We start from the raw sequence: 15,528 nt of genomic DNA on the forward strand, positions 1-15,528 counted from the left end.
TGATTTCATTTCAAAGCTTTAAGATTAGAGCATTATATTCTGAAATGCTGAATCCATGAGTTAGAAAAAAAAAAAAATAGAACAAGCAGTTGCTATTGGCCACCAAGCCCTGCAGAATCACTGAAATGTAAAACAAAGACAATAGGGTGTGATTAAGTGGATCACTGAAAATTGATTTTTACATGCTCTGAAGTACCAAGATTAAGCCCTAGCAAAAGACCACCAATAACTCAACAAGTATTTAACATACAACACTATGTTCTCAGGGTGGTTTTCTTCTTCCAAATATTTTCATTTTTGTGAGCCATACCTTAACAACTTCATCATTATTATGCTGGAAAATGCATGACATTTTCCCAGGAAATTAAGATGTAATGAACAAATATCATGAAATCATGGACAGCAGTATCTTACACAAATGTTTTACCATCTATTGTGAAAAATGACTACCACTCACAGACTAAAAATTCACTGTTACATTTTAATCCACTTTAAAGGTTGTTTCCATCCATCCAAATATGGCCTTGACGGCAATTTTCTCCACATCATTCTTTCTCAATATTTCCCGATCTTTTGGGAGCTTTAGGGAAAAAGTATGGGAAATAAAGACATTAATTAACAGTTGCCGCAAAGAATCGTATACAAAACATATCTATACTGATGGGAGGGAAATGTTAAGTGCACCTCAGAGCTTATAGGGGGATGCCAACATACTAAAACATTTAGGTTCAGCAAAGCCTGTGGTTCTCAAATGTCCACATGCACCAGAGTCCCCCAGAGGGCTTGTGAGACTGCCGGGCCCACCCTGTTTCTGATTGAGTGGGTCTGGTGGGGTATGTGCTGCTGCTGGTGGTTGAGGGGCCCCAACACCCCTGCTCTGCGCATCTCCCCTTCTCTTCCTCGTGCCTTCTCACTTCTGGACGTTGCCAAGATTGTTTTCCCTGGTCAACATCTTTGGGATCTGCCTCATTCTTCAATACTGTAGTCGAAGAGCTTTTATTCCAAAAACTCGGCAATTTTAGTAAGTGCTTATCATATCTATTTGCAGTGGCAGGAAAAGTTCTCCTTTTGGCAATAAGTTTGTCAGGCTGGTTAAGAACCTTACAATCCACTCTCTTTGGTGAATCATTCATTTTCCTTGCTTCTTTTCGATGTTGCTGTTTCCAGGCATTTGACATTTGTCTGTTTGGGGATCTTAATGGAGTGTGAAAGCATCCCTGGGCCATCAAAGCAGAACCCACTGATCCCCTCACCTCCCTCTGTGCCATTTCCTGATGGGGTAGGAACCCATCCTGACTGCTTCCACCATCAGTAACTCTACTGGCTGGCACAACCGGAGCGGGAGACAAGGAAACATGGACAAGTAAGACAGCTCAAGCATTAACAAAGGAAGCAGCTGACACCAGAGCAAGCTCCTTTTACCATCCCTCCTGTCACCCCGCGAATCGTGACGGATCCTGTAAACTGTGCCCCCGACCAGACCACATCCACAGTCCCTCGAGTAAGCCATTCTGTTCTCACGCTGGCTCAGAAAAGGTTCACCAGACTTAGGGAATACTGACTGCGGCTCCTAATGCTGAGACTTCTACAGAGCCTTGTCCCCAGGAAACAAAAGTGTATGGCCCACACCACAATAATGAGGCCAAACTCTAGAAAAGACCTGAAATGAATCAAACATCACCTGGAGCCCGAGCAGAGAGGCCATGGCATCAGCACTGACACTGCCAGCCTCGCTCCTTTCTCTTGTTCAATTTCAAGTGACAGAGGTCTGTGATGGCTCTGCTCCTCTGCGGCTCCATAACTTCCAATGCTGTGGTCTAGACTGGGTCTCTGATGCCAAAAAGCAAAAAGATAGGTCACAGTCCTCTACATGGGAGTCATGTAAGTGGTTTAATTACCTATTGTCAGTGTGGAGCTTTACTCATTATCAAAGGACGCCACCAGCACCAGAGAATAAGAAATTTTATTTCAGCTTTTGGTCATTTTCCTGCCAAAACAGCCTTGTTTGCAGCCTGTTTCACAGCAAAACAAATTTTCAACTGCATTTGATTTCAAAAGAATTCAACGTTAAATGTGCCTTATTTATCAAGCACACACCACTCAATAAAGACCACACTCTGCCTCTCCTAAATTTGGCACCATGTAAACAGCTAATTCTCTCTTCTGCACAGGTCTTACCAAAAAGCAACACAAGAGTTTTGATACAAATGAACTTGTTCCCTTTAAAATGCTGTATCTGAAAAATAATCTCAAATTCCCTTGTAAGCAAAAATTTTTTAGGGATTTTTAGGAATGATGTTCATACAAGTGGATAATATCTTGACTTTTGCTCCTTGTGGAAAACGCAGAAGATTAGGATTCAGACAGGCAGACTGTGTGGCCAGCTAGGATGAATCAGAAGTTGGAAATACATAAAAACTGTGGAACTCAGCTTTGTTACTACTTTTAGGCAGATAAAACACATGTGAGCTCCATGATTATTCTCAAAGGAAGTCATGCTATCAGTTTTTTTAAGAGACTACAAAACCTGATTTTGAAATTATATCTTTCGTTAAAAGGTAACAGACTTTACTCAATGTATGATATCATACACTTGGCTACATAAAAAAGAAATTTAAAATTTATGGTTCAAAAAAACACTCAATTCTAAGGTTATTCCTCTGGAATTGACTCATACAGAAAACAAGCAAAGTAAGTTGGTTAATAATTCTGTCAGCATGCTCATGCAGCAGCTTAAAATGAGGAGCACAATTTACAACCCTGTGTTGCAAAGTATTAATAGCTGTTTCTTAGGCAATTAATTTTCTTCCCCACTTATTACAGGCATATCTGGCATTTTTGGATAATCCCCACTGAATGTATTCAAAGTAGAAAAGCATGCCCAAGAAAGATGATAAAATTCATGACACACGGATTCAAAATTATGGGTCTCAGAGTGACTCAGATATACCAAGGGAAAACAAAAGATTATAACCCAGGGCAGAGGAAGTCCGAAAGTCTGGGATTTTAGTCTTGGCTTGATCATGTGATTTTTTTTGGCAAGTCGCTAAACTCTGTGACCATTCTTGTCTCTCTAAAATGGCAGTACAACCTAGAGATGTTAAAAATGTAAATAAAGTCATATATATAAGTTATTTGTAATCACAGGTAGATAGGAGAACTGCCAAGGCAAGAAGATGCTATCTGCACTGTGGAGATCTGAATAGGACATGATCACAGGACCCGTCTCTGCAAGAGCCAGAGCCTAGTGTGAAGAAAATAAAATTATGCCCGTGTATTTTTCTCTTAAATCCAACAAATTATGTTACAAATGTGTCTCAGGACACGATGGGGACTAGGTAAGAATGCACATATGACAATAATGCACATATGATAATAAACCCCCCCCTTCATCGCTAAAACAATATAGTAGTGCCATTTCATATTCAATAGGCACTTTATTTTCTGTACTGCCCTGGATGCAGCCCCAAGGGGTGACAGGAGAACCAGGGGTGGCTCCCAGGGATGCAGGGTTGGCTTTAATGCTACTCCTCACCTCCTAATCTCCCACCTGCCCCTCCCTCCACCAGACTCCTCGTTATGAACAACTGAAGGACGTGTTCTCCCTCTCACAGAAAGTGCCATTTAAATCAGCTTCAAGTCCCCCCTCCCAAACAGAGTCACACCCAAGCATCAACAAGGAAATCCTGGAGTTAAACACTGATACATAAGGACTATCATTTTTAAAGGGAACACAACAGAGCAGCCCACCCCACGTTCTGTGCGAGGAAAAGAGACAGCTGCACTTCGGGGAAAGGAGGCTCTGTCCCACTCGGCACCTATTCAAGCACAGAAAATATCCAGGGGCAGGGCTGGGAGTTCCTCTGGGACATTGCCAGAGAAGTGGGCACTTAGAGAACAGTTTCTCTGTATTTCAGAGCGAATGTACTCAATTCATATAAAAAAAGAACCCTTCCGTCAACCAGGCCCCCAAATGACACTCACGATAATACTTCAGAAAGGGCGGCTTTTCTCCAGCAGCTCAGGCAGCCACTGATTCCTCATTTTGACAAAGTAGCATCCAACTTCAGGCACAGCCGTATATATAACTCCACATGCAGCTGAGCCGTCATAAACACACCAAGTATAAAGGCGTGTCAAAAAGACATTTTTCTCCCCAAAGTATGGCCCTGAGAAGCCATTATTATAATAGAGTGTGGATTTCTGCTGCAGGTTATTGACCTATAAGCTAACAATAAAAGTCCCATTTCGTACATAAAAGCTTACACTGTGACATGAAGTATTAAGACACGATCCACTGACTATTTTAAGTTTGCAAAACAACTCAACCACTTCTTCATTACAGCATGAATGTACACATCCTCCGGTGGGAGAACAGCAACTCCGGAGACACGGCGAAGTACAGTCCAGCCACCGAAGATCCCATGAGGCTGTCTAGGAAAATGGAAGAAGTTCCCACTGTCCGAGCTGCTGGGGTCTCCTCTGAGGCTCCCGAAGGAGAGCGTGGTGAATTTGGCTTATGGCACTCTCAGTGAATCAAGACCAGGCTCAAAGGCAAACTCTATCTCCTGTAAACACGATGCCACACACAGGTCTCAACTCAGTGTTTACATCTGTCCAGAACTGGCTACAAATTTGGGACTTCCTCAAATGGTATTAAAAGCTCTACATAAAAAGTATGCAAAAGCAATTACTAGTTTTTCAGGAAAAGAGACATACCTGCTAAAAGCAACAGCTCTGTACACAGGGCTGTAGGAAGCTGCCGGGGCTACAACAGCAACGTAACAAACACAACATCGGGTGACCTTTTTTTTTTTTTTTAAATTGCTGCTGCAATACTTTACTTTAAAAAAAAAAAAAAAAAAACAGAAAACCAAAAAACAGATTTCCACATGATTTCGTAAGAGAAAGAGTCCACTGCTTTGTGTGAAAGCAGGGTCATCCTGGCGGTGGAAGGACTGGGAATGTCAATTACGCTACGCGAGATTCTGTGATACCAAGTTTAGGATGCGTTTCACAGCATCCAGTGGGCTCCTGGTGGGCGGGATCCTGCTCTCTAGCTGTATCCAGAGCTCTTTTCTGGTGGCATTTTAAAAAACGTAGCTGGAGCGGAGTCAGTGGCTTTCTCTGCGGCAGAGGTCCTGACCAACCACTCGGGGTTTGGAGATTTCGGGACCTGTGATGTTGGCGTGCTTGGTTCCGCTACATCCACGTGAACTGGTAAGGTGGTTACAATGAAAGAAAGGAAGAAAAGATCAAGGGGAGACAAATTAGAATCCGAGACACTGCAATGCACAAATCTCGGAATGTCTTTATTTTTTAACCTATGAATCCAAGTGGCTACACGGTTTTTTTCCCCTTTCCAAAAATACATACATACATACATACATAAAGGCAAATTTCAGAGAGAGAGCAAATATTTCTCTACCTGAGAAAATGGGTTGAACAGAACAAATAAATAAATTCAGTCACACAAATTCATAAGACAGTCATGATCATTTATCGAGCACCCACGAGCCAGGCACTGTGCTATGTAAGTACTGTCCAACCAGAATCTGATTTCCTAATGCAAACCCTTCCAAGTAGGACTGTCATCTCCATTTTCTTGATCAAAAACTGAGGCAGAGAAGACAGCAGATACACTGCTCGGGGACACAAAAGAGCTAGTTAAGTAGCAAGATTTAAACTCAAGATACTGGAGGTCAAGCCCTTAGGCTCTTTCTGTTACATCCCATGCCTCCAGTAACACAGCATTTCCAATAAATAGCCTATCATAAGAAAAATCACACAATTAGGCCCAGTGTTTTTCAATAAGGACACCAAAGACATTCTGGACATGATAATCATTGCTTGTGCAGGGCTGTGCTGTGTATTTTCAGACACTTACCATTCTGGACGCCATCCACTGAATGCCAAAAGGACTCCTCAGTCATTTTGATGACCAACACTGTCCTCCCATTTCCAAATGCCCCCTGAGCTGAGTGGTACAAACCACCATCACGCCCACTGCTTGAGAGTGAATGAATATACACTAAAATATAGCAAAGTCTAGAAAATTTTCGTTTTTACTTGTCACTCAATTAATTTCACCCCTAGAAATGTAACTAGATCAGTAATTTTCAAGTTATGGGTCCCAAAATCAATTTAGTAGGCCATGACCAGTCCTTTTCTTCTTAATGGAAAGGAATAGGATATGTCAGAGCAAACCCAAGAATTTATTTCATATTTACACATACACTCACATACATATTCAAACACGAATTTCTTACTGTGAGTTACTGTAAAAAACAATCCGCAGGCTATTTCTCTGTGGCACATATACGAGAGGTTCTTGAGGGCAACAGCTTTCAAACATGTTGGAACCTCACCCATGGCAGCAAGAAATACCTTTGACACCACAACCCAAATCTCAGTCTCTCCCTCTCACACAAACACACACACGTGGGCACACACTCACTTACTCATATTTGGCTGAAAATAAATTTCACAAAACTGTACTTACAGTTACTATATGGTATTCAACTGCAATGGGGGAAAAACCCCTTATCCTAGGGAAACTGGGGGTTTTTGCTTTATATTTTTTAACTATAATATTATTTTACTATGGTAAAATACAGGTAACACAAAATTCACCAATTTAGTCATTTCTACGGGTACAGTTCCGTGGCATTACATATATTCGCACTGCTGTACAAGCATCACCACGATCCACACCCAGAACTTCTTGACTGGCCCAAAGGGAAAGACTGTACCTGTTAAACAGTAACTGCTACTCTCCTCCTTCCCCAGCCCCTGGCAGCCACTGTTCTACTTTCTGTCTGCACATATTTGACCATTTGAGGTACCTCGCACAACTGGGATCATGCAGGATTTATCCTTCTGTGCCTGGCTCATTGCCTTTAGTATTATGTCCTCACCTGTGCTGTAGCATGTCAGAGTCTCCTTCCTTTCCAAGGCCAAATAATACTCCCCTGTATGTATAAACCACATTTTGTTTATTGATTTATCCAGCAATGGAAACACGGGTGTAAGTTTCCACGTTTTAGTTCCTGTGAATAATGCTGCTATGAACATGGACGTACGAATTATTTGTTTGAATCCATGCTTTCAATCCCTTTGGAAAAATACTTAGAAGCAGAACTTCTGCAGCATATGGTAGTCCCGGGCTTACAACTGTGACAAGCCACGACCCTGGGCCCCACGGCGGCTGCACTATTTTACATTCCCACCAGCAACGCCCAAGGGTTCCGATTTTTCTCCATCTTTCCTAACATTTCTGTGTTTTCTGGTCCTTGACAGAGCTATACTAAGGAGTGTGAAGCAGCCCAGAATCACTTTTGCACACGTTCTCTCAGAGAACACTGCAGTATTTTTCACAGTGGCATAAAATGGGATATAATCCAAATGTCCATCAGAAATGTTTAATTATAGTGTACTCAGCACAGTCATACAATGGAATACCAGATGTATATGGCAGTAAAAAAAAAGGGGGGCCATTTTAGCAGGGCAAATCATGAATGAATCTCAAAACATAACTCGGTGAAGCTTGTAACTTATAAAATAAGACATCCCATTTACACAAGCCTCCAAAGAATGCTAACTAGACAATATACTGCTTAGAGAGCTATATATGTCTGTTAAAGCTAGCTGAAAAAAATCCCCAAAGAATGATAAATGATTAACAAAAAAGCCTATTCACATAACAAAAAAACCATATGAGGATAATGGTTACCTACGAGGACAGTGGGAAAACTGTAAAGGTGATGTTCATGTTCTTGAAGTGGATGGTAGGTACACGGATATTTGCTATTACTGTTTTTCTTGACACTTTATCTATTTTCCATAAATTTTCTTTCATAGCCCTTCAATATTTACTATAAAGCATTTTTAACTTTAAAAACCATTTGAACTTTAAAAATAAAAAGAGGCAATAAGAATCTGTCCTACGACACCTGAGATAAGAGCCAACCTACAATGGAACTACTGAAACCAATCGCAGGGTTTTAGGATAACTTTCAACTTTAAGATTCTATTCACTTATTCATAGAAGAAACGCCAAGTGAGGTCCTTCTCTGAGCTGTGTATTATTTTAGATGCTCAGGTTTCAGAAGTGAGCAAAACAGATTAAAAACTCCTGCTCTTGCAAATGCCCCTCTAGCATCGCTGGCCTGGCATTTGGAATCCGATGTAACGAGTTAACAGATTAACTGCTGAGTACCCTTCCAACAGATGCCCGAAGGACATATAACCTACCCCAGAGACTGGAAGGTCAGAAGAGGCTTTGGGGATGGCCAAAATAGGGCTCTAAATACAATGTCTTATCCTTCCCCGACTCTCCTTTATCTAAAGGAGGCACATGTTTAATTTTTGAAAGAATGGGATTTGTACACCAAAGGCTCCATTCTTGTCATTCATCTCATGGACATGAAATCTGGTTTTCATCTGAGTTCCTTGTGCTTCTTATAGCCACTTCATCTCAAATCTTAGAGAAAATAACCCATTTTTTTCTTTTCCAAGTACATTCTTTAAGAGCATAGAGGGCCATCCCACTTCAGCGTGAGTTACAAACTTGCCCTGTTCTGGTGTTACTGAAACAGAAGCAGGTTTACATGGTTACTCGCTAAAATCCACGGGTGGCTCTGTGTACCAGATACCTGTGTAGGTTATAAAGTCATAAAGGGAAGGGGAGTGGAGATAAAAAGGAAATAAAGATGCTACCCTTTCAAGAAGGACCTACTTGACCACGCCAATGAAAAGCTCTGTTTCCCTGGCCTTTCCTGAGTGTTAATGTAAAAAGACAAGGAAGACAAGCTACTCCTTTCTGCTCTTCACTTCTCTAGCCTTATTAATACCTTTAAATTCAGTCAATCTCAACTCAAAACTTTCCACCAGTGGGGGAGGGGAAAAGGGAAAAGATTTGTGGCTGCATGTTTAAGAAAGAAGCTGAATTCATCACAGTGACAGGGGAGAGTGTTGGCAGAGATCTGAGCTATTTATTCTTTTAGGAAAATCCTATAAAGAATGACACAAGGAAGCCTCTATCTGCAGTCTTGTTCATCACACTGGTGAAGAGTCCGATAACAGATGTATGCAGTAGCGTGATTTAGTGCCAGGAGCTGGCCCCTGATGTGTATTAATACAGCGGCAAAGCGGAACGCACCTCTCTTCATCACTCATTTCTATAAAAGAGGTGGAATCCGAGATGGCCCGATGTTAGGCAGAGCAAGCCCATTTGTTCTACTGACTGATGGCGCGGGCTCGGGCTATGTCCTTCACCTCCATGGGGCACTCAGGTTGTGGATAGAAAAAAAAAGAAAATGTTCAGTGAAGCAGACCTTAGTCAACAAGTGAGAGGAGGAGTGGGCTCAGGAGGAGAAATGTTTAATGCTCAAGCCTTGCTTAATCCCTCCCAGTAACATTTCCTGATTTGGGTATGGAACAAGGTTTTTAAACTCTTCTCACAGTTCTTGTCTTATGAACAACTAAAAGCTAAAAACAGAAGCTAGATATTGAGGGGGGGAAAAAAAGAACAAAAGCTGTAAGAAGGGAGACTGTTGTAATGCTTCCAATATCATTGGCTGGATTTTGATGCAGTCAGTTTGGGACCAATGCTATCTTACACAACGCAGAACACCTAAAGTGTGGAAGAGGGCAGCTCTCGAAGTCATAGGAAAACTGATCTGAACTTGGCTTGCAACCATGGAGAAGTGATTTAACCTCTGCAATCTTTAATTTTCTCATGTGTAAATTAGGAATAAAAACAGCATCTACCCTTTAAGTTGTTGCAAAGATTAAGTGAAATAATACAGGCAAAGTAATCAGCTCAGGCCATGGCCACAGAGAAATCACTGGAAAAAATTCACTGTAAATATCAGATGTAAGATTAAGATTGTCCAGTAAGAACCATTACCAAGCAGCAGCCCTAAAGAGAAGCTGAAAGAGGTCAATTGTGAAGTATGCTGACACCTACTGAGTTAAGGGAGAGAGAGAGAGTTCCCTAGCTCTCTGAGGTCTCTTCTTCACGCATCAATCAACTATTCTGATCTATATAATATAGAGTATTTCCTGAAGAAAATACAGTATCTATGATATACTCAATTTCCTCAGAGTGAATTCACTATCATTGAGAAAATAACTGGGTATTTCTGAGAGGTCCTACAAAGAGATATGCTCTTTTTGTCCAAAGAAATTCCTCCACTGCACTGAATTTGTCCAACAAATTCCTTGTTACTGATTATGTTTAACTATCTTCTTCTAACTCCAAAGAAAAATACTGATAAACATCCAATATTCTAATTACTACCCCCCATTTTTTAAGGACAATATATGTAAAGAGCATAAATCATAAACATACAGCTCAATGAATTTTTACATATGATATACCCATGTAATTCTTATCTAGTTATGACATACAGCATTTCTCAGAAGACTTCTGATTATGTCCTCTCCTAGTCACTACCCCTCACCAAAGATAACCGCTATTTTGGTTTCCAAACAACTGGCTTTGGCCAGGAAACTAAAAGGTTTTAACTTGAAAAACAGTTTTTAATTAGAAAGTTCATGACTGGTAAAGTATTAGCACTCTACTACACATAAAAACAGTGCAAATGTACTATATCGTGTGCCAAGTAAAAAAGTAAATAAATCCATGTTTGGCTACTGACTATACCATCACCCTAACTGGATTTTCATTAACACAGACCTAATTTCCTATCTGTGCTAGAACAAAAGCACAAATGACTGCGGATTGTGGATTGTGGAACACCGGGATTCAGACTCAAAAAGCCACATGACACAGTGAAAAAACACAGACTTCAGGGTTAGAGAGAACTAGGTTGGGATTCTTAAAATGTGTGTGACCTTGGGCAAATTACTTCTCACATTCTCATCTTCCCAAGTAAAATGGAAATAAAATGACCTACCTTATCATAAAGGTTAGATGAAAAGGTATATAAAACATAATTTAGTGCTTGACACACAGTAGGTGCTCAAGAAATGAAAATTACATACAGTTACCTGCATTTGGGCTGGACAGAGATGCTGTGGCCACAGGTTTCCGTTTCCTCTTGATGTCACGTGAACATGGGGGTCCCAAATGTATGTTTGCCTGTCTGTAGATGTGAGGAAAAAAAAAAAAACATTGTTTTCAACTTTGTAATTCTTACTGTAAGACATTTATGTTCAGCCCAGATAAAATCCTTGACCCATTATAGACATAACACTAATAAGACAGGCACTGTTCTTTGTCACCAAGTGTCAAGCACAAGATTATTCAGAATTAATCATAACTCATTCTTCATGCACAATATAGACCTATTCTAAACTTTTTACTTAATTTCAGAATAGCAGACACTCAAGATTAATTTCAATAAATGTGTTTCATTACATGCTGATTTTTGTACAATTATTTTTCATAAAAACTATAACTGCAATTGTTCTAAACTCACTAATGAAATACCAACTCCCAAGTGGTAATATATTGAAAAGTTTAATGCTGCATGAACACAGAAATTTGTGTAGAATTTTAATAGGAATTTTAACCCTTCTGTTGCTACAATCTGGATTTTTAATAGTGTCTATATCACAAGTTAAGTAAGTTAGATTTCTGTAATTTTAAAAAAAATTACTTGCTAATAATATATTCCCTCATCTGAATATTCAGCTTATATTAAAAACAAAACAGTGGGTGTTCCAAAGCTGGAAAAAAGCAAAAGACTGTCTGAAAGACAATGAACCTCATACTGCAACAGCTGGTCACTATGTTAGTTGCCCACTTCCTCCTTCCTCAAATTAGACAGATCCTACCGCTGATTAAGGACCAAACTGATTATCACCTTTACACAAAGCTTTCCTTGAACATTCAAGGCCTTACTGACCATGAATCATTATTTAACTGGTAAACATATATCTTGTTTCCCTAATGAGGCTTAATTTCCTTGAGAACAGGGACCATGTTTATACTTCTTTGGTAATTTTCCAATGATCCACCAACCTCAGCACAAGGCACTCAGCTGACGGCCATTAAATATCTGTTGACAAGAACTGATATAGATGAGTAAAAGCTTTAAAAACCAAGTAGCCAACTGTACACTTAAAGTGGTTAAAATGGCAAATTCTGTATCCTGTATATTTTACCACAGTTTTTAAAAAATAGCCAGAGTCCGTAACATATAAAAAGGAATCTAATAAAATTACACCAGATGAACTCCAAATTGGTAGTCCTAGCTTGGGGAGTTAAGTCTCAACTAAATGATCGTAAAACGAGAACCTCAGTCAAATCTAAGAGCACCCAGCTAACAAAGCACCAAGACAATTACTGAATGGACAAATTTTCCTATTAAGAGGGCCCCCAATCTGGCAACTTCCATAGTTTAAAAGCATGCACGTATATAGTTTTTTTCTCTACAAGCAAAAGCTTAAGAATCGATTCACTTTATAAATAAAAGAATTTAACTGCAATCATAAGATTTTTGGAATGCAAAGAGCACTACAATAGGCAGAGATTTACAGTATAAAGCCTGCGTTTTGGAAAATTCCATCCAAGTCACTGCGTATTGATACGTCTCTCCTGTATACAGAAAAAAAGTTAACTTTTGAGTATCCCATGAATAGTTAATTCTGAATGCCCAAAGTGAAATGTAAATTTAAATGTGCAAATTAGGGGAAAACAGTTCATTTTTCATAACTTAGCAATGTCCTGGGACTAAATCAACATGTTGATTTAATAGTAAGAAATACAGATGACAGAATATCAAAGGTAGACAGGCCTTCAGTCTAAATGGAAAGAAGATAGTTCCTTTGAAGCCAAAAACACAGACAGAAAAGAGAGTGACCCTACAGAATTTTGGTTTCTGTGAAAACAAGAGAAATGTACAGAAATGTACAGAATAGGGCTTCCATCTTTTCCACGAATAAGGTATTTGAGTACATACAGATTCAAACTCAAAAACTGGTCACTTTAATCCAGTCATGCTGCTCCTGAAGCACTTCAGAGAGAAACAAGTCAAATAAAGGGTAACAGTTTATATTCATGCTTCTTTCTTCTTCTTTCTTTCTTCTTCCTTCTTCTTTACCTTAAGGAGGACTCCCCAAAACTTTTTAGGTTAAACGTTAACATCCTTTCTTCAAACTAAAACTCTGTTATTAGACGTCGAGATAGTGGTTACCCTTGCGCTGGGGGACAGAGGGGAGGAGGGACAGCGACTAAACAAAGCACCAGGAGCTTTTGTGGTTCTTTCTGATAATGATCTGTTTCTGTATCTGGATGAGGGTTACCTGAATGTGACTTCATTATCCTTTGTTAAAAAGTTTAATTAAGGGGCACCTAGGTGACTCAGTTCATTAAGTGTCAGCCTTCAGCTCAGGTCATGATCCTGGGATTCCGGGATCCTGGGATCAAGCCCCGAACTGGGCTCCCTGCTCAGCGGGGCGTCTGCTTCTTCCTCTCCTTTTTCCCTCTTCCTTCCCGTCCCCCCGCCCCACTGCATGCTGTCTCCTTCTCTATCAAATAAATAAAATCTTTTAAAAAAAGTTTAATTAAAAAAATGCAAAACATTCTTTTTTTCCCTCTATTTTCTTCATTGCTTCTTCAAGATCAATATAAAATGCTGAATTTTATGAGACAGATGCAAAATGAAAAGTACAAGAAAAGTACTCAAAAGAGTTTTAAGATATTATCTCTCAGAGTATCCACTGGGGCTGAACAAAATAAATACTGCCTTTTATTTACACACCATCCATCATTTTCACAGCTTTGCATGTTCGATAGATGTCAGTAAGACAGTTAAGGGACTATATCATCCCTCCTTTATTGACCTAGTCAGTAACATTTATCTCACATTTTCAGAAATGACACATTTGGGAATAAAAAGATCAAATCATTTATGTACGAAAATATTTACATTTTTAATCATTTTAAATGGAAATAGGGTGCTTTTTAAAATGCTTATTTGTTTTAGTAAAATGAAAGTAAGTATTACTTATAGCTACCCTGATGCATCTAGATTATTACACGGCCCTCACTACATCTGGCAGCATCCTTAGGGGGCTACTGTGGACACAAAGGCTCAGGTGGTTCTTCCCATGCCCCGCCCCTCTGGGCCCTGGTTCCCAGATCCCTACATTGGCCTGCTCCGTGATGGCGAGGGCTTCAGGGTTAATTGTCCCTACATTAAATGACCCCTGACTGCTAAGCCTCCAGACTGTTACTTGTTTCTGCGGTAAATGATCTACTTCTACTACCCCACTTCCACTCTTAAAAAAAAAAAGATTGATTAATGAATTAATTAATTTACTTACTTACTTACTTGACAGAGGAGAGAGAAATCATAAGCAGCCAGAGCAGCAGGCAGAAAGAGAAATGATCTAATACCCCATTCCCAGTCTTTTTTTATTTTTAAGATTTATTTATTTATTTGACAAGTAGAGAGAGAGATATCACAAGTAGGCAGGACACAGGCAAGGTTGGGCGGCAGGCTTCCTGCTGAGCAGAGAGCCTGATGTAGGGCTCGATCCCAGGACCCTGAGATCATGACCTGAGTCTAAGGCAGAGGTTTAACCCACTGAGCCACCCAGGTGCCCCTATTCCCACTCTTAATTGTTAGCCTGAACATGCTAAAATCCTTCAAATTTTGTAAATTCCTCTGGTGATTACTCAGGAAAGAACTAAAGGCTTTCTAAGGAAGCCAGGTAATAAAGCTTACGAAGTCAACCACCTTATTTTGCCGTAAAAGTACTTTTTGCCTGGACTATTTCCTTTCTACTCTGGAGTTTTTCTGCATCTTCATTGTTCACTGCTTTTACTGAGGTGAGACAGTCCCTTCCCTAAAGGACCTTGTAGCCTAATCTTATTTCCAGCCACACAGCTTTTCTAGTTAGAATCTGGATAACAGAGAAACTGAGGCAGGGATACAGAGAAGCCACATTCATTCCTAGAATTCAGTTTAAAGCTCTTTCCCTCTTAACACATTTCTCTTAGGACCATTTCCAGGTTGGAGAGCTATTTTGTAAGAAGTGAAATAACATCACACCTTAGGTCTGAGTACAGAAGAGATACTTGTTTCTCCCTATATCCCTTCCTAGCAAAGATCTGGGAAAGGAAGAAGAGAAACAGTCAAATTATTACAAAGAACAGCAAGACATTTTCCTTCTTTTTGGTTTTAAGTGAACACTAGAAATGGAAGACTTCACAGCTTGGGAAAAATCTATATTTCCTTTTGAGGGCTTTGTCTGCCTTGGAAAAACCTTGGAGGACAGAGAGGGAAGAAAACTCAAAAGCTTGGAGACCCAGAGCCTTGGGAAATCACAAAGGAAGCTGAGTGCTTAGAGCAAGAAGACTCAAAGGAGACAGGAAATGGAAGCTGCCACCTGTATAGCACATTCCAAACATGAGGACACCCTGTTCGGGAGTGGAGAATAATCCGTGTGGCGCTGGAAGGGCCCCCTGTGTTATTTTTGGGAACCTGAGCATGGAAGTATGCACCTGCTGCAGCTACAGCCTCCTAATCAGAGGCAGTTCCAATTTTTGTG

General features: G+C 40.1%; 1 protein-coding gene across 5 annotated transcripts in view; it reads right to left on the reverse strand.

Annotated features, from left to right (window-relative positions):
* Positions 1–461: 461 nt before the first annotated feature.
* The window catches only part of GPATCH2L (G-patch domain containing 2 like), a 55,529-nt gene continuing 40,462 nt past the window's right edge, over positions 462–15,528 (reverse strand). For 3 of the 5 annotated variants that reach the window (XM_004739199.3, XM_045072043.1, XM_013058343.2), the window contains exons 9-10: positions 11,017–11,111; positions 5,224–6,971 (exon numbers count right to left, since the gene is read on the reverse strand). In XM_004739199.3, coding sequence (XP_004739256.1) covers positions 6,808–6,971; positions 11,017–11,111 — 259 coding nt within the window. In that variant the 3' untranslated portion in view covers positions 5,224–6,807. The other 2 variants (XM_045072049.1, XM_045072038.1) reach the window with 1 other exon arrangement.

Source organism: Mustela putorius, unplaced genomic scaffold, assembly GCF_011764305.1.
Source record: "Mustela putorius furo isolate JIRA1106 unplaced genomic scaffold, ASM1176430v1.1 tig00000129_pilon_pilon_pilon, whole genome shotgun sequence".
Classification (NCBI taxonomy): Eukaryota; Metazoa; Chordata; class Mammalia; order Carnivora; family Mustelidae; genus Mustela; species Mustela putorius.